This window comes from Quercus robur, chromosome 2 (genome assembly GCF_932294415.1).
Source record: "Quercus robur chromosome 2, dhQueRobu3.1, whole genome shotgun sequence".
NCBI classification, from domain to species: domain Eukaryota; kingdom Viridiplantae; phylum Streptophyta; class Magnoliopsida; order Fagales; family Fagaceae; genus Quercus; species Quercus robur.
Window position 1 is genome coordinate 77,679,949 of NC_065535.1, and position 20,643 is coordinate 77,700,591.

General features: G+C 34.0%; 1 protein-coding gene across 1 annotated transcript; it reads right to left on the reverse strand.

Moving 5' to 3' along the window:
- Positions 1–11,305: 11,305 nt before the first annotated feature.
- Positions 11,306–20,327, reverse strand: LOC126715129 (ABC transporter B family member 19). Its single transcript, XM_050415572.1, has 10 exons — positions 19,634–20,327; positions 19,466–19,520; positions 18,858–19,033; positions 18,013–18,213; positions 17,347–17,606; positions 16,942–17,258; positions 16,624–16,847; positions 15,679–16,498; positions 15,228–15,469; positions 11,306–12,726 (listed from the first exon to the last, which is right to left on the reverse strand). Exons 1-10 carry the CDS (start codon positions 19,877–19,879, stop codon positions 11,518–11,520), a joined length of 3,750 nt encoding a protein of 1,249 aa, XP_050271529.1. The 5' UTR covers positions 19,880–20,327; the 3' UTR covers positions 11,306–11,517.
- Positions 20,328–20,643: the final 316 nt, after the last annotated feature.

The following is a 20,643-nucleotide window of genomic DNA, read 5'->3' on the forward strand; positions in this document are numbered from 1 at the left end:
AGCTGGATTGAAAGTCTGTGTCTAACCAAAATTTTGTTAACAAACCAAAAATAAAAAAATTTAAAACCTTAGCATAGGGCTTGCTACAAAATAGAAAACATGTGTGTGTATATATAAATTGAGAGAGAAAGACTACTAATTCATTAAAGAGAAGCCAAATCAACTTGAATTATAGCATTTAAGTAAGGAGGAATATCCTCCATCCACACCATGAGACCTGTGACATGCTTGGCATGCTTAATAATGTTATGAGCAACAGAATTACCTTAATGGCGTACATGGGAGAAAGTAATAAAACTAAAAGCTTTTGCAAGGAGCTTAGTGTTATCAATCATATGACCAAAGGAAGTGAGGGAAGGGTCCCTCTCCTTCAAAGGGTTGATAATAATCTTAGAATTTCCCTCCAATATCGCTTTAGAGATGCTTACCTCCAAAGAAAATTCTAATGCCTTCATAGTCAATATTACATCTACCTCAACAACAAAAACTAGTAAACCACTCTTTCGAGACATTGAAGCAATAACTAGGTCTTTTTAAATTATTCTCGCACTATAGCTTCACCAAACTCCCCCTTTTTTTTCTCTCTCTCTCACAACCGAAGCATGGAGTGGCTATCGTTGGTGTGCGGTGATCAAAGTTAACCGTGGGTAGATATCATCCGGCATGGTGGAACCCAATTGGCCGATCTTGGACATTGAGGGGTCGATCATGGCTATTGGATAGCTATCCTGGCCGTGGGTTGTTGGATAGTGTGAATGAAATCTTGATGGTCGGATTTTTGTGATAAAATAACAAAGAATTTGATGCTGATAGGAGTGAAAAATTGGACAAGGCAAATTAGAAGTGACTTCCGAAATTTAATTAGGCTTAAATTTTGCCTAATTTGATGCAAATGCTCCGAGTCTTTATGACCAATTGAAGAAAAAAACAAAGAAATGGAAACTTGGGGTAAAGCTTTAGTCAATGGACAATATTAAGCGTCGTTATTTCACCGACTTTTTTCTAAAAGGGATAAACGAGTTACTTTAGTTTGTGCATCAGAGACCAAATAACCAATAATTCAGATTTCTCAACATCCTGCACATGGGGACACTCACTGCCTCACTTGCCTCCTGTGCCACTTTTTTGGAACTGTTAGTGTTTCTTCACTAGACCAATGCAAAGATTAATTACAAGTTGATAAATTAAATCCAATTAAACAAAAGTGTAAAATACATTATTAGTAATGTGAAATCGATGTCATTGAGAAGAAAAAATGTTTGTAGAAATTATAATGTAATTTTGTATTTTAGCATTGTTTTTGGATTTTGACATGTGTAGCATGAATGTGAATGCACGCATTGCGTAATTCATGGTAACAATGGTTTGGTCACAATCATATATAAAATAGAAAATTCTAGTGTTGTAGACTTTGGGAAGTTGCATGGTACCCAGAATTGGATTGAGCATCTGAAATGAAAGGCTGATGGACCACTAGGCTGTCGGCAGTGGTGAGCTTTTGTTCAATTACTGAGCTTTTGTTTTTTAGTAGATAAATTAGTGGGCAATTAATAGGTCCTAGATTAAAATAATGTGAGGACTGAGGATAAAAAAAATAAAGAATATTGATATTTTCTATTACATTTAATAGAGTAGAAAAGTGGGAGTAAATATTTTTATTTTTGAAAACCATAAATAACATTTTTTTTCTTTAGAAATAGTTTCAACCTATGGCGTATACTCCTGATGATTGTTTTTTATTACTAGACCAATTGATGTAGGTGGAGATTGAACTCCGAATTTCTTATTTAACAACAAAAAATTTTACTAGTTGAGTTAAAGTAGGAGTAAATATAAATTAAGAATTTAAAAAAAAAAAAAAAAAAAAAACAAATCTAAGCTCACCATTTTAATCTTCTCAACAACCCAAAAAAAAAAAAAAAATTGAGAGAGAAAAATAGGAGAAAACATTTCTTACATTGATCATTTGATAATCTTAACCTTCTAGATTATCAAAAAAATTATAATGTGAGGATAGAATAGGAATTTAATAAAAGATGCTTTCTTTTTAGCTCCACTTTTTTATCCTTCCTAGACATCTACAAGTCCACAAGAAATATGCTTAAGGAAAAAATAAAAATAAAAAGAAGAAAAAGTCACAAGAACATGTAGAGCTGAATTCAGCTGGGGTTGACGGCTTGATTAAGCTAGACATCTAGAATTATTGTCTGAAAAATCAATCAAAACTTGTGTAACCTTTGGGATTTGTTTCAAAAATTTTATTGACTGGACCTTGATTTCTGTCCCTCTTTTGCTGTTTTTTTTTTTTTTCCAGTACATAGGCCTTATTAAGTCCAGAGTCTTTGTTTGGGCTCCAACTACAAAATTTCCACCGATGGGGAAAGAAAAGTAGGTCCTAAGGCCCAAATATAACCTGAACCACAACCACAATACATGCATTGGTCATTCAGGTTCGGGGAGATAAAATGTCAAAAACAATGTGCTAAAATGGTGCCCAGCCCATATTTCAGCATGGATTTGCTTAGAAGGCACATTTGGAACCATTGTGAGGGAAGCCTACGGCCCAAAGAACAAAGATGATGGACACCAGCCCAAACTTATTACAAAATGAGGCCCAAAAAGCCCACAGATGGGCGGGTATATGTTGCACAGAACATCATAGAATGAGCCTCAATGGTCATGACTCATGAGTCCTCAAACAGGCTACATTTTTTTTATGCCATGTTCATAGTATGAGGTTCTAATTCCATGAGTATATCAGAAAATAAAATTTTTTTTAATATTATCGCACTAATTTAATAAAAAAAAAATTAGCATTTTTTTTTCTTATAGTAAGTGAGGTGAGGGTAATTTGAATTTTTAAAATAAAATTATCTTATAACTATGAGAAGTTATCTAATAAATGAAAAACAATGTATTTAGATCACAAAACTCTTAAGAAGTAAAAGATATTGCTCAAATATAGGAGAAAATTATGAGAACAAAGACGAAGCCATGTGTAAAATAAGGTGGGGATTTTATTTTTTATTTTTTTGTGAAGTAATTATACTTGGTCCTCCACATTGAATATTGTCCCATAAATTCAAAAATTAAAATGGTCATTTAGCCCATTCCAATCATTGATGGCCCTTCCAAAATACAAAATCCATTTTACATAACAAGAACCTAAGTCTGTGTTTGGCTCAATGTAAAATGATTTCAGAGTGTAAAATATTTTCAAGTGAAAATATTTTTCAGAAATGAAAATATTTTCAGATGTTTGGTCGCATCACAAAAAATGTTTTGGAAAATATTTTAAGTTGTTTGGTTGTGTTCCTGAAAATCCTCTAGAAAACACATTCTCTCACATTTTCTCAGCTTCCAAACAAATATTATAATAGGAAATTCAAATATATAAACCAAATCAACAAAAAAATAACAAAAAAAAAATCAATCTTTCTAAAAAATAAGCACCGATCATGAGAGAGAGAGGTAAATGACCACAGATTAGTGGGTGGGTCTGAAGGAGGCGACGACGAGGAGATCGGTTTGTAGATCAGAGATCGAAGATCGGTTTGTAGATCGAAGAGGAAGAGAGAAGAGAAGAGAAAGAGCTTCCTTGAGTTCGAAAAACAATGGCGAGGGCTTTGAGCTTGAGATGGCGAGGGTTGAGGAGCTATGCCGGAGTTCAGGTGAGTGCTCTCTCTCTCTCTCTCTCTCTCTCTCTCTCTCTCTCTCTCTCTCTCTCTCTCTCTCTCTCTCTCTCTCTCTCTCTCTCTCTCTCTCTCTCCTCCCTTTCTCTCTCTCTCTCTCTCTCTCTCTCTCTCTCTCTCTCTCTCTCTCTCTCTCTCAAGTAGGATGAAAATGAGAGTGTAAACTATTTTACACTTCAAGGGTTGATATTTTACGGTCAACAGAAATCATTTTCCATTTGATTGAATTTTTTGGCCAATCCAAACACTCCCTATGGTGTAAAATATTTTCTGTATTCCTTTTACAACCGAAACAAACGCAGCCTAAGTATTACTGGGAGGACAAAGTTTAGTTATAAAATTGGTTGTAACCTAAGGCTACAACCTTACTTAATATCTTTTGATTGGAGGTGAATTTTGACAAATTCACCGTTGGATTATATTTTCTTCTCATATTCTCCATACTTGCAAAATTTCTATAAAATTAAAAATCCATAATTACGTCATTAATAAATTATTTAACTTGCAAGTTTTTGTAATTTAAAATTATGCAGAAAATGTAAACTTATAGATTATATAGTAAATAATATATAATTGACACAAAATTTGATATGTGTATTAAGAATATAAAGAACATAAAATTCAACGGTTAGATTTTCAAAATATATAGTAATGTGAATGATATTGAGTAAGGTTGCAGTTTTAAGTTATAACCAATTTTATAGGTAAACTTTGTCCTTACTAGAATTTGTTTATTTATCAACTTATTTGACTTTTCTTTATATTCAAATTATTTGGATTTCATTTTTTTCACTTTGTAACACGTTATGAGAACATTGAACATAGTATAGAATATATTGCTGAGTGATTAAGGCAGAATAGTTTCAAACTTTTGATTGGGTTTTTTTTTTTTTTTTAATTTACTTTGCAACAATAATTAGTTTTAGTTAGAAAAATAATGGATATATAATGAGATAATTGATATGACGTTATTTGATATGTAGCCGATGAAAAAAAAAAAAAAAAAACCTATTATTTGATTTAGATTGAAAGGGGGTATTAATGTGAAATTTATTACAAAATCAATCACATGTAATTTTTAGGGATACAAAATAATGTAGAGTTCTATTTCAATGGGTATTGAGTTAAAATATATTAAGAAAAAATTGTTTTTTGTTTATTCTCTTATTTATAATTTATTAATACAAATAGATGTTAGTTATTTATCAAAAAAAGAATAGATGTTAGTTTAGACTTTTGTATATTAATTTAGTTTTGAATCTTAATATATTTTTTTTGTTATTGAAAGATTGAAGAAAATCTTTTGTTTCATGCTTCATACCTTAGCCTTCCAAAACTCAAATCCTAGCTTTGATCATGTACGTTATGTTAGGATATGTGTCCTTTAAATCCTATTGTATGATGCTATGTATGACATTATGTTGTGATTAATAAAATTATTTTATTATTATTTAAAGTAATGGTAACATGAATATTTAGACATTATCATATAGTCCATGAGATGCATAGTATGTGATTTATGTGATTTAGTCACAGAAGATATAATTCACAAGTTCTTTGTGAACTCAGAATTTTAGTTCGTAGTAGGTGATGAAATTGGACATTTCATCTACGAAGACTATAACATATCAATTAAAATGATTTGTCTTGATCATAGAAGTGGATACTTCTAGTTGATATGTTGATATGTTTTAAGTGTTAAAACATATTAAACTGGACTGCTGTGAAATTTATTATTCTACTAACGACTGTCAAATGAATAATAAATCTCACAACTTCTATTTACGTCAACTATTAATCCTAAGAGAATAATGAACATGATCATAAAGTGTAAGTTGCTTTGATATACCAAGAGTAAGATCTAAAGTCATGATCAAAATCTCAATATGTTGGGCAGCCACATTTAATGTTGAAGGAACATATATTCTCAAAACAAAATTCATAATCTCTTAACGGAGATATAAAATATTCTCTTGAGATAAGTTTAATGAGTTCAGTTATTCAGAGTGTTAGGCCTAACCACTTTAGTAAAGAGTTACTAAAGTATATATTTATGAAATTAGATTTTATAAATATATGATGAATAATTTAAAAGATTAAACTGGGTACTCAAGAATTAAGATTTAGTAATCTTTAAATGGCAGTTATTATTCATGACTTTATATTACTACGAATATTTTAATGAAGGGTTGTATGTATAATAAAGTCTTGGAATATAATTTATTAATAAGGCTTAGAGTGTAATTATATTTATATAGTGATATTAAATATAATTAATGGTAATTTTGGGCTTATCAAGAGTTGGCAGAAAGGCCTAAAACCCATTAGAGATAGTGTCTTATTTGTTCCATTTTAGTCCCACTCCAAGCCACATACTAAAGCCTAATTGGAATGGTCCAAAATGCTAGTCCAATTAGATAATCAGTTATATTTAAGGAGAAACATACAGAATTTTATAAAAGAATGAAATGATTTGTATGTGAATGTAAGCCACTCTTTTATTCTTCCTTGAACACATACGTATAAACTGATTAAGAGACCACACTTCTTGGGCATAAATGAAATTAGAGTAAAGATTAAAAGTGTTCACAAGTACTTCTAATCTTTGATTTTGAATTTCACCGCACCAAGGTACATTCTCTTGTTCTTAAATTCTGAAATTTACATAGTACATGTTATCAATTGCGAATGAATTAGATCCGTTAATTTATACAAACTATGTTTTTCCAACATGTTAAAACATGAAAATTGTATGAGTGGTTAACATGAAAAATGAAAGCTAATCATGAACATGGGGCCATAGTTATTATTGGTATTTGATATGCAGTTTCACGTTACTTATTCTGTTTGGCCTTTTATCTAACCTAATTACAAAACAAATCTTTGATGGTTCCTTCTTCAAACGCACCATTGTTTCAGATTATGAATAGAGACAGCACTATATAAAAGAACTCTCCACCCATGCTTGCAGACAAACGTGATTTCAATCAAAATTGGCCTATAGTCTGTGTTTTATAATTGATTAAAGACATGAATTTGTTATTGCATGTACGAAATGTTTTAAGTGTTTTATCTTTATGGGCAACTTGCTATTGCTGCTTGTGATAATTATTGTAAGGTCGGTTGGAATTTATAGACAACACACATAACTTATCTTCTATATCTATTCAAGAAGAGATGGATTGCCATTTGACCTCCTTTAATATATCTCAATTATTAGAGGTAGTTACCATTCCAACCATGGTTTTTTTTCCCTCAACTATGGTTTTAAAATCTTTCTTTTGCCATTGGTTTAATGATTTCTAAGATCTCATGATAATATAATTTTCATAAGATCCTGGATTCGAAACGTCTTGCTAGTATTTTGGAGTCACCTTTAAAGGATTTCTCCCTTTAATAACTTGATGTGTATGTGGGACGAAGGAACTATACATACCCAAAAAAATAGACAAATACTCAAAGAAATCTAAATATCCTCGTATGTTCCACACAAAAATTTCTTCCTTTTGCTCATTACGGGAAAGATAGAATAAAAATGTTTATTTTGCTCATTACAAGAAAGATGGTATATCCTTATTCTCTGTGGTATTAAAATTGTCATACAATTTGCAATTCTGTTCTAGGTTCGATGTCTAGTTGCTCTCTTCATTTACCTGGATACAATTTATTGCAAAGTAGCCATTTGTTCTCGTTCCAAATCCAATTTATGGAATGCTCCTAGGGAAATGAGCTCTTTATCAAACGAATAGTATGGACTCCGCTACTTGAATAGGTCAATGGTGGGTCCAAAATCTTAGCCTTTGAATAAGTGGGGGAAGGATATTAAACGATATCGTATTATCCCTTAATTGAAAACAAAATAAATAAATAAATAAAAACAAAAATAAAAACCCTAAATGACACTGTTGAACTATAAAGCTTGTTGTTCCAAACTATTAATCTTAGAGGTTAAAATAAGCATATAAATGTGGGTTTCAGTTAACTCAACTGGTAAAGTCTCTGATAGTTGAATGAAAAATCTAGGATTCATTCCCCGCTTACACCAAAAACTGATTCATGTTTTAGTCTAATGATAAAGAACTATCATCAGAAGCGGACGCTATAGGTTGAAACTCTCTCTCAAAAATAAAAAATAAAAAATAAGCATATAAATAACAATTTTAAGCCATAGATGATATCAAATATACGGTGCCATATATAACATATATAGCACCAAACTAGCACAATAACACAGATAGATAAGTTGAAGTAAAATAATTAGTATTCTCAACCAAAAAAAAAAAAAAGTAATAAGGAACACAAATAGATAGATGGCTAAATCTATCAAAGTGTTTGTAAATACCCACTTTGTTCCTTCATGGGTAGGTTTTGCTGTAATCGTTCTTGTAAAGTATCCACCATTGGTTCTCCCTTGCCCTTTTTCAGTTCGGGGAAAAAAATCTTTGCCGAAAGATTTGCACAATGATTTTCTTTCTCGTGAGTATGTCGAAATTGAACTACCTCAAACAACTATAGAAATTATCTGCAATTAGAAATTAGAGCACCACACGAGTGAAATTTGATAATCGAGTTAGTGCAATTAGCAAGTAGTTTTAGAAAAAAATCTAGCACCACACCATTTGTAACGCAACTTTCCCAAAATGCTGATTTTGCATCTACTTCTAGTCTTCCACTCTAATCTTTCTGCAATCCAGCTCATGTAAGATTCAAAAAGATACTTACCAGTTTCCTATATGGGTCCAAATCTCTTGTTTTTGGTTTTTTCAATTAGAATGGCATAAAACTAATTGATAATAGAATATTTACAATGAGTATAAGTTGGGGAGAACACTCACAGATAAAATTACAATGAAAATCAAGCCAAATTACATGGTTCCAAATCTTAAGACTTATATATATATATATATATATATTGTATGATAATCCAGATATATAGAATAAATAAATAAAATCCAGATATATAAAAGTCACATAGATGGTCAAGATCGATTGGCCCACTACAAGGACAAGCATTGTTTGATTGTAATTGAATTTTGATCATTGAGTGCATCTGTGTGTACATCTGAGCACTCAATCAAAATTCAAAACCCCACATTAATGGGTCAATAGTACAACCAAAAACTGTACGGCTTTGAGAATTGGGCTGGAGCTTTCAGATTCAGGCCCTCCCATCACTAATTGGAAAACAGGACACTGGATATTAAATAATAAAAAAAAAAGGACTCCTAGAGAATCTAATGGGAAGAAAGCCTACACAAACTTCCAAACCCTTTTTCTGCCAATTTATCAGCTGCCTCTCCTCCAATTATGATATGTCTTTTTCCATTTCCAGTGTGAATATTTCCATTCAAACCTTTTTTTTTTACAGCTTTTACTACTCTTTAACAATTGTGGAACATAAAATTTGTGATAAGGTCAATTTTATTTCCTTTTATATATAGGGTTGATTTGATTTTGATCCCTTCTTTTTTCTTTTTAATAGAAATTTGATTTTGGTCCCTTATATATGTGGTTGGTTTCATTTAATCCCTTTAAAAAAACTAGAATGGTCAAATAGTTCAATTTTTTTTAATCTTGGGGACCAAAATCAAACGTTTTACAACTACGGGATCAAAATGGAACAAACCATGTATTTAAGAGAAAATTATTAGGTAAATCTGAAGTATCATAAATATGTATTTCCTCCTCTTACATAAACGGTGGATTCCACCATGAATTTAATTAATGGGATCACCATTCATGTGAGAAGAGAGAGTACGCATTTATAGTACTCCGAGAGAATATAATAATTTTCCATATTTAAGAGGTCTAAATTAAATTGTATCCTAAATATAATTATTATGATAGAGAAAGATGACACATTAATTGGAATAATAATCATTAAATGATAATTTTGGTCAATATTATCCCCACACACACACACACAAAAGAAGTTAATTTTGGTCAATAACTTTGTCATGTAATGTAAGGATTGATCACTTGGACACTTGGTTTGATAGACCAAACAAGAATTATAGGGACACTATTTATGAGTACAATAGGATCATGTACACTTGATGTCCTAGTGCCGTCCATTTGATTTAATGCCTGCCATGGATTGAGCATGAGTATCCTCTAACAAGTAGGAGCCATTGATAAAGACTGTAGTTACTTATCGAATGTCTATAGAGAGATAGAAAATAAGTTAATTAAACAACTAATAAATCAGAAGCCAAATTATTGACCCACAGCTAGCAACCATCAACACCTAACATGGAAATAACTTACAAGGAACCATAATTGAGACTGATATGTTGCATCACCTCTACCAATTAGTGACTTTCATTTGTGTTTCTTTTCTTTTGTGAATTCATTTTTATCAAATCTTCTCTTTCTCATTTCTTTGGAAAAAAAAGAGAGAGCACATTTTAAGGTAACTATTTAGTTTTTCGTGCATCTTAAGATGCACATGCTGAAGTGTCATTTAAAATGTTAGAGATATATTAGACATATTAGTCCAATGTAATAGGTCCAAGACACTCCTATTTGTACTAGTAGTCTAGGGTTTAGTCGTCCATATATACTCATGCTATGGTTCATTGTAACACAAGTTATTGTACTATATTCTTACATAATAAAGATGTAGCCTTTAAGGGATTCCTCCGTGGATGTAGGCCGACAAAACTGAATCACATAACCCTTGTGTTCTGGGTGTTCCTATTCTATGCTTCCCCTTCCACATCCACTCTAACATATATAACATGGTATAACGCATCGCGTTCTTAATATATTTAACATTAAATTTTATATTTTGATCTTACCTAGTAAAAAAAAAATGATGATTTATTTTAAATTGCATAATATCATATTCACCTTAAGATTGGTGAAATAGAGAGGCTATTCCAAGAGTAATGGAAAGAATCATTTTCCCCTTTTTTTTCTTTTTTCAATGCCACACCTTGCCCTCCTTACTTTGCCCCCATCTTTTGCTGGCTATCTCTCAAAGAATGGAACAGTAAAGTGGTTAGGAACTTATAGGGGCCAACCTTTTCATGGAGCCTTCTTTGTTTACCTTTGACAGACCAAGTACACATAAGGTGGCACTCTTTTAGTGAACATAATAATCATGATCAGTCCAAGTGTAGAGGAAGCTGTCCTGACTAGCAAATGTTTCAACATTGGCTGGAAAAATTTGTAAAGCCAAATTTAGTTAGTAGATACAGAGAAAAGTTACCAATATTTCACAGGCGCACTCAATGAAATGCAAAAAGTTGGGCCCTCATAATGTCCATTAAGTGGGTCATGAACCCATCAGTACCATATTCTTAGGCTTTCATCACCAAGCTCTTGCTTTATAATAATTCAGACCATCTGCCACAAATCAATGTGTCTGCATTATATTAAACAGTTAAGTTTGCCTAGTGCTAGTGTTTAAGCATGTGGGCCTTAAATCACCCAAAAACTGAAAAAGATCACATTGGCATACACATGCCTAAGAAAAGCAAGAGTAAGAAAAGGTTTCTCACAAAGGCTGGAAAGGTGGTCTCCAGGGTCAGCTTTTAAAGTAATATGGAACTACAAAAGGAGGAGAGAGAGCTAACAAAGTAGTAAGAATCACCAAACCAAGAACCAGATTAATAACATGCTTGTGAACCATAGATATTGATAAAATATAATACTTGCTACATGCTACTCCATTGGGAATGCAGCAGTAGTCCTCAAAGATACAAACCCACCCCACATCCCCATATCTACAACTAAAAATGAAAAGCATAAGGTTAATGGGACCCCAAACATAATCACCAACCAACAAGGCCATGTTGCTTCAATCATAACTCTTCTCATATCATATGTGATGGTGTTGTAGTTGCAAAAGTCTAGAATAAGCCCCATCAGCTCGGCTTACTAGTTCAGAATGGCTACCTTGTTCTACAATGCGCCCATCTTGCACTACTCCAATAGTGTCCACCCCTCTAATAGTTGACAAACGGTGAGCCACAAGCACAGTGGTGCGGCCCCTCATTAGCCTCTCAAGTGCTTCTTGTAAGACACATTCTGATTCAGCATCAAGTGCACTTGTGGCTTCATCTAATAGAAGAATTGTGGGGTCCTTGAGAACTGCCCTGGCAATTGCAATTCTTTGTTTTTGTCCACCAGAGAGTTGAACACCTCTTTCACCAACTGGAGTTTTGTAACTATCAGGCAAACCACTAACAAAACTATGGATATTAGCAGCACGAGCTGCTTCGATTACTTCAGCTTCTGTTGCTCCTTCTTTACCATAGGCAATGTTTTCGAAAATGCTAGCTGCAAAAAGTGCTGGTTCTTGCTGTACCAATCCGATTTTAAGCCTAAGGGACTGCAAGTTCAACCGCCTAATGTCCTTTCCATCAATCATAACTTTACCAGCAATCGGATCATAGAAACGTTCAATCAATGCAATCACGGAACTCTTGCCAGAGCCACTAGCCCCAACAAGAGCTTGGCTTTGGCCAGAACGGATTCTAAGGCTGAGGTCTTTAAACACCATTACATCAGGTCTTGAAGGGTATGCAAAATCAACATGTCTAAGTTCAATCTCCCCACGTATTGTTTCAACAGGCTCAGCCTCAGGATCATCTGGATCAATCTTTGTTTGACGGTCAAGAATTGAAAACACTGAGCCAACAGCTTCACCACCCCTAATAATCTCAGGAGCAAGACTAACAGTTTCTGCAACTGAATTGGCTGTAACTACCAGGACTACAAAAACCTTAATAACTTTTGAGAAGGTGGAGACGCCTTTTTTAACAAGGTGTGCACCATACCAAAGAATGAGGGCTTCTGATGCATAAAGAGCAAGCTGAGAGATGCCAAAGAGGATGCCAGCAGATTGGCTGCGACGTAGGCTCCTGAGCTGAGGAATACGGAGTTCGTGGCTGAACAGAAATAGGATCTTGTTTTGGGCATTGAAGGCTGCAACAGTTCGGATGTTGCTCACTCCCTCGCCTGCAATCATGCTGGTCTTGGCATGGGCCTTTGCTGTGTCACCAGCAAACCCCTTGAGAGAGAGTTGCTGTTCAATGCAGAAATAACATAATTAATTTAACATCAAATGTAAAATTGATTTTCATGGAACTCAACTTAACATCATCCAACAAGTTTTACAATTAGTTTTTCTCTTCCTATTACAACACTATTGAGGAATTGAGATAGCAAAAACATTTTGGCAATCATATGAAATTAAACCATACCAGAACAAGAACAATATCAGCACCATTTTTTAATGTCAATGGTATCATCTAATGATTCTCATTATCTAAATCTGACCAAATAGTGATTAAAAGTAATTATTAGGGTTATTTATTTCATAAGATTAAAACAAGAAAATCATTTTTATTTTTTGGTTGAAATGATATTCATCTTATGATCAATCCAACTCCCTATTTGTCAATTAAATGATTAACAATGGGATAGTAGCATCAAAAGGGTCCTACAATTTAATCTCATTAGGATCATGTTTTGTTTCTTTTTGTTTTTCATAAGAAAATTCATGTTATGCCATCTTGTAACAGTTACTTGCACACAACTCACTCCAGTGACAACTTCAAGGGTGGGATGTAAAGTGTAAACTCACATTAAAGGACCCACTCAAAAGAAATAAACAGCCTAACTTGGCAGGACTAGGACATAAGGTGCCTCCAATATCAAACATGTACATGACAGTGTCATAAATTTGCAAGGAACATCACGCCATAAGCAAACAATATACATTTCACTGTTTTTGTAGAATGCAAAAACTTAGAACACTGTTCTAATCAAGACAAACCGTCAGAATACTCAGTACTACAGTTTGAAAAACGAACCAATTTCTCGAACCCCCATCAGGCCCCATATTTTAAGTCTGGACTCTGGAGCACCAAAGTATCAACAATAAAGAAGAGGCGGTAACTTATTTTCTTAGATACCCCTACCATGACTGTCACACCCTGACACCCTCATGAAAACACAAATGACCAAGTGAAAAAGAAAGAAGATAATATTTGCCAAGAGGGAAATCTTAAACAATATATGATCACGGGCCAAGAATTTCTTGGAAGTCTCATAAGGGTGTCTAGCATAGATGGTAAACAAAAGCAACCAAAGCTCATGTACCTAGAAAAAATGGAGCACCTTATAATTCAGAGACACACAACTGATGCATACTGCAAAGTGCAGTGTCGGTGCAATACAAATAATTAAATATGTATATATATATATATATATAAGTAGGTAGGCAAACTCATACACTCACCAAATTTTTCATTTGTTTTTTATGACTTGGTGAATAATATTAATCGGAGTAACATTTCTTTTACATGAATTTATTAGCGGCACTATTTTTAAAGTTTTATAATATATGAATAGAAACAAAATCACATAGATAATTATATTAAAAAATAAATAAATAAAAAGTCACTAGAATTATTGGGTAGAGAAAATAGACAAGATCTAATTTGACAAGCATGACAAGAAAACCAAGAAAAAATAGTCGTAAGAGTCATTCCCTCCAAAAATAAGCTACAAGAACCAATGCTAAAAATAAAAAATCTCATAGTGGAATTAATATTTTTTTTCCATTTTCATGGGAATTGATGGAATCTTTGGTATAAATATATATTTCACAGTTATTTATGAGCTTATATTATATTAATGAACCGGACTTGGAGGAAGCACGTGCAGTGCTGTAGTATGTTGTGTTGACACGTAGTTTTAGCCTTTTGTCGTTTAATATTAGGATGTGGTAAAGTTAGATTCCGAGGGTTTGTGTAAAAAACTAAAAAGTAGATGCAGATGCGGAGACTCTGACACTGTAAAAAATAAATATTAAAAAACCAATAGTTATCCATATGCCTTTATTGGAATTTGGTCAATTTAAACCAGAAAAAAGTTGACTAAATTTCAATCCTGCGTTTGGACCAGAGCCATTAAAGTAGTGCTCACATTTTGAAAACAATAAATTTATAGGCACCAAACTTTTCCCAATATTTTTTATAATACTAAATTCTATTTTACCTGATGCATAATAAAATTAGTACTGATTGGTACAAAATAAAGTGGGGTCAATAATAAAAGTGACAGGGCTCTAATCAAACGTAGTTTAATTGTGATATATCAGTTTGTTAGGCTTTGTGTCCGTGAGGTAAAAATTATTTTTGACATCTTATTTTATTATTAAATTTATTTTGCTATTATTTATGAGTATCACTGTATTTTTTGGTACTATTTATGAGTTCTATAGTACTATTTTAGCTTACTTTTACCTTTATTTGCATTACTTTCAACAAAAAGTTTCCAATTTCAACAAAATAAGCGGATCCCAATTGATTGGTGGTTCGTCAGTTTATAAGATTAATGTAGTAAAATGTGTAGTGTCATTGTCACCTCAAAAAGGTTGTAAGCATTTTTGTATGCATTGCTCTTTTGAAATCTAGTATGATTTGGGGATTGATTGGTGAGAAGAAGAAGAAGAAAAAGGCTGTGACAACCATATCTTGTGACAAGGATTGATGCATGGAGAGAGTGCTTTGAGCTTACCTGAGCAAAGTTAGCCAGGACTAGAAGGGGAAAGGTAGCAAGGATGAGAAGGGAGACTCTCCATTCCACTATGAAAGCAACAATGAATGAAGTGAGGAGTGAGGTCATGTTCTGGAGTATGACAGAAATCCTTTCAGCAATTGCAGATTTCACATCAGCAGCATCAGTGGCCAGACGTGCTGCAAGAAGACTTGAATTATGCTCTTCCTCATCAAACCACCCAACTTCATTCCTTAGGATTGCTGAAGGAAAAACAAACACCAATAAGAATCCAAAACATGAGTAATATATAAAATTTACAGCAACTATATTGATTAAAGAACAAATTTTGGAACTTGAACCATTAAGTCCAAGAGAATGATCAAGTTGGGCTTGCAATGCATTTTATAGAAATTAAATAGATTAACTTGTAATTACAAATTCAAAGAAAAGGAGTTCCATAGATTTGTACCTGCAAGCATCATTCTCCTAACTCTTGTGGTAAGGTTCTCTCCCATAATACTAAAGAAGTAATGTTGTATCAAATATGCCCCCACAGCATAGAGACCAGCTCCAATGTAAATGAAAACATATTCCTTTGTTTTCCTTTCCATTGAAGCAGGATTTCTGTAGTAAAAGACCTCAATCATATTGCTCATCACAATAGCAAATGTTGGACCAATAAAACCAGAAAGCACAGATCCTATAGCACCCATAATTGAATAAGGCCATTCAGGAGCGTTTAGCTTGAGAAGCCGGCAGAAATAGCCATCAGGGGCTGGATTTCTCTTGTCTGTTTCAGCATTTGAGATCATCTCTATCCTGCCATCTGCACCAGTACTATACGAATAGCTCAGGTTTCTTAAGCTTCCAGACCGGAGGCTTAAAGACTTTGTTGACAGCGAATGGCTTAGTCGTGATGAGCGTGAACGGCGTGTTGATGGGTTAGAGAAATCTTTATTCCTAACCATTTCTTGGAATCGGATTAATGAAGCATAGGCCCCAGCTTTGGTAACAAGTTCTTCATGTGTTCCAGTCTCAACAACTTGACCTTGCTGTATAACTGCAATTGAATCCACATTTCTAATAGTGGAGAGGCGATGGGCAACAACTACAGTAGTTCTACCAACCATGAGACGGTCTAATGCTTCCTGAACGATGCTCTCAGAGCCTGCATCAAGGGCACTAGTTGCTTCATCAAGGAGAAGGATTTTTGGGTTTTTAAGCATAGCTCTAGCAATTGCAATTCTCTGCTTTTGGCCACCGGAGAGTTGCACTCCTCGCTCTCCAACCTAGTTTGTGATTGAAAAGTTAACATTATAAGAGGTGAACCATAACACAAATAGGAAATTCTAAAACATGGTGATCATGCTTTGAAAATTTTCCAAACTAAAACTAATTGGAATAACACACCAACCTGAGTGTTATATCCATTAGGAAGCAAGGTAATGAAGCTATGAGCATTTGCTGCAGAAGCAGCAGCTTCCACTTCATCCATTGTTGCATCAGGCTTCCCATAGAGTATGTTCTCAAGTATGGTTGTGGCAAAGAGTGCAGGTTCTTGGTTCACTAGTCCAATCTGGTCACGTAACCATTTCAATTGCAGTGTTTTTATGTCCACATTGTCCAGCAAAACTTGACCTGCCAAACCAACAAAAAAAAAAGTATCAGTAAAATCAATTTTATCATGGGACAGATTTTCAATCTTGCAACTCATGATGTGTCTCTTAATTACCTTGATTAGGATCATAGAACCTTTCTATCAAAGAGACAACAGTGCTTTTTCCTGACCCACTACCACCAACAACAGCAACAGTCTTTCCAGCAGGAAAGAATATTGAGAAATTTCGAAAGATAATAACATCTGGTCTTGATGGATAGCTGAAAGTTACATCCTTGAATTCTATATTGCCATTAACCTCAGCCAAGCACTTCCCATCTAAGGGGTCTTGAACTATGGAAGGCTTTTGCTTGATAATCTCCATCAACTTGTATCCAGCTGTTTTACCTTTGCTAAATGCCCCAAGATTTGAAAATGATTGACCCAAACTCCTGTAATGACCAATTATTGCATTATAATTTGAACTAAATTTTGTGTCCGCAGTTGTACAAAAAACAGTGCTTTAGTTTGAGGTCTTACATGCCCCCCACAATTGCAGAGAAAATTGCTGTGAATGCTTTCCCTCCATCAGTCTGTCCATTCCTGATAAATACACCGGCATACCAGAAAACAAGTGCCCATGACATGCATGCTATTCCATAGGTACATCCTAGCCCCAGACCTTTGGCCATTCCAGCCTTGTACCCAAGCTTCAAAGTGTTCTGTATTGCATCTGAGTACGAATTTAAGGCCTTGCTCTCACCAACATATGAGTAAACCGTCCGAACTTGTGCAATGGTCTATGGAGATAGTATAAAGATTTAGAAGGCCAGTTAAGAATTATCTCATGCACCTTGTAAGCCTTTTACTATAAACCAATGTTGTGAAGATAAACAATCTTTATGTTATTGTGATTTCTTTTTTTATCTTTTTCAGTATTTCTTTTTATGAATAATTGTAGATTCTTTCTACAATTATTCTTGGAACATCATCAAACCAAGGTGCAAAAAGTTTGACATAAAATTAGTCATGGTAGGGATAAGAACTTTAAAAAGTCAACTAGTTTTTCAATGATTAAAAAGAAAAAACAAATAGTAACCTTTATGAGTGTTGCACATGATAGAACATCATTTCATTGGCATACCAAACCAAAGCCTTCCTTGCTATTTAGTATAACAGAAACTCAAATGAAATGTGAAACTTTACCTGCTCGGCAATAATACCAGCATTGGCATAGGATTCGCGGCTCTTTGAAGTGAGGCCTGTGAGTGTATAGGCGTATAAGCCCCCAGCAAAAGCAATTCCTGGTATCACTGCCACACTTAGCAATGCTAGCCTCCATGCTGATACAAAACCAACCACCAAACCTGCCAGAAACGTTGACAGATAATGTATGAAGTTTCCCACCTGAAATTCAAGAAACACAGTAGTAAACAAAAGTGTCAAAAATTCATTCAAAGAAAAAAAGGAATTTAACTCTTTTGTGATAGGTTGACCATGAGGATAAATTTTATTTTATTTTTTTATTTTTATTTTTAAAAAGAATACAGTCATGAATAATTGTGATATCAGATAGAAAAGAATGAAAAAAAATTATACATATAACAGACCCTGATTAGTCTTTCAATTCAAGGCTTAGTTGTTATTGTTGTATATATTTTCTTAATTTCCAATACATTTTTTGTTATACTGGATTACTAGCAATTAATAAGACTTTTACTTTAATTAAATAAAGTTAATTAAGGAAATTAAAATCCAGATATCAGAAATCACAAAAGTCCAAGAACAAAAAAAGGCTAGCGAAAGATAACTCAGACTTGCTAACACGTGCCACCAACATGCTAGAATCAGCCATGGGACCCGCATTAATGGGTCGCCAACCATATCGCAATGTATAACGCCAACCCAGATACTAGTAGATTTCTTCAATACGGTCGTTACAGATAAAAATGAAGCTAACTTCCATTAATAGAGGGAGAATAAAAACAAAAACAGAACTAAGTAAATAAACAGGTAAAGAAACAGAGCCTATATGGTAAAATTGGCAAAACCTTTTCACTAATTGCATCTTGGACTAGAAGTGTGTCCGTGGACACACTAAAAACTATATCCCCAGTCCTTGCATCAGTGTCAAAGAACCCCACATCTTGTCTTAGCACTGCCTCCAAATACTTCTTCCTCAGTGTGCTCACTTGTCTTTCTCCAGTGTACATCCAGCATGCAATCTCTGTTAAAAAACAAAAAACCAAACCAAAACTTGTTACAGTTTGATCAATTTAGTGAGATTGATTGAATTAAATATGTCACAAAAGTGATAGGGATGTGTGTGACTCAAAGTTATAGATAAATGTTAAAAGCAGAAAAAAAATAATAACAAAAATTTTTAAAAGTGAAAGAGAGAGATTCGTGAATGGAAGTGAAGTGAGATTGACAGGTGAATAGGGACCAGTCCACAGACCACGTGGGTTGAACCCACCGGCCCGATGTGAACTAGCTACACGAGTCGTGTTTAATAAGAACTATGGTCCAACAGGTGTGTAATGTGTATATGTGATCTCTCTCTTTCCCCTTCAAGACCAAACAATAAAACAAGATCAAAAACTAGCAAACAAAAAAAGAAATAGACCATTCATATACAATAATAATAAATTACACGTACCTGCATAGGATGATAAGCAGACAACAAGGCCAAGGTACACAAAATAGAGTGCATACTGCAAAGTGCAAAGAGATACAAAAATGAAAGATCTTAGATCTGAGTTAATTGTGAAATAGCAGGTTTAAAAGTTTGATCTTTGTGATGTTTGATGTATTGCGTTGTTAATACCTTTGCGACTTCTTCAGTCATTGTCTTCAAATCTGATTGGTTTTTGCCGAACCCATTAACCATTTCACCAAAAAGAAGGAAGAAAAAGGGCATGGAAGAGCCATGAATTATGGCTCCCAAGCTACCAGCAATCATGAGCATCCAATCATACTTGTCTGCAAAAGAGAAGAGCTGGTAAAAGGGTAGGCTTTGCTCTTTCTTCTTCTCAGCCTCAGGCAGTGATTTTGGTTCTGTAGCCTCAGCCATTTTTTTTGCAGCTACTAGCTCAAAAACCAAGTCTTTGAAATGGGAAAGAGAGAGAGAGAGAGAGAGAGAAAGGTTTGTGAAGCAGCGACTAGTTGTGAATTGTCATTGAGAGAGATCTAAGGTGAGCTATTAAGCTTAAGTTTGTGGAGTCATTGATGTTTGGCTTTTCAAGTATTCTGAGAGAGACCCTTTGCTCTAGTTTCTGTCTCGAGAAGTGTCGATGTCGTTTTTGGTTTTATCACACACACCCTCACCTCAAAGACTCGTTTGCCGGGGAGGAAAAGCAAAGAGAAAGTGAGTTAGAATGAGAGAGTGTATGCAAAGTGTCTGGGAATGAGTTGGACTGTTGGACCATATGGTCAAAGAAAGTGGAGAAAATGAGTGTAGAATAGAGAGAGAGAGAGAGAGAGAGGTGTGTGGATGTGTGAATTGTATATATTTTATAGAGGAGGGCTTAACTGTGGCTGTAAATAATAACATGCAACTTCTGTCCAAGTTATAGGAAGGGAATCATCTGATTAACTATGTTGGGTCCTACATTACTGCTTGTGTTGCATACTTGCATTGCTTTTCGTGCTTCGTAAAATTTTAGTTTATTCGGATGCTGCATGTTATTTATTTAAAATTTAAATAAATTAAATAAAAATAAAAACAAAGAATGAGAAAGAGAGGAAAATGGGAATAGACTAATTTGACACAAGTTGGTTCTGTTTCTGTAAGGAAAATGATCCTTCTTTTATTTAGGTTTTATACATTTTGTTATT

Bases quoted from the DNA above. Each gene is read 5' to 3' on its own strand.
- LOC126715129 (XM_050415572.1), bottom strand. From the start codon at position 19,879: ATGGCTGAGGCTACAGAACCAAAATCACTGCCTGAGGCTGAGAAGAAG. The intron at 17,259-17,346 runs GTAAGACCTCAA...TGGTCATTACAG, and splicing joins TCTGCAATTGTGGGGGGCAT to GAGTTTGGGTCAATCATTTT. The intron at 16,499-16,623 runs GTTGGTGTGTTA...ATCACAAACTAG, and splicing joins CTAATGGATATAACACTCAG to GTTGGAGAGCGAGGAGTGCA.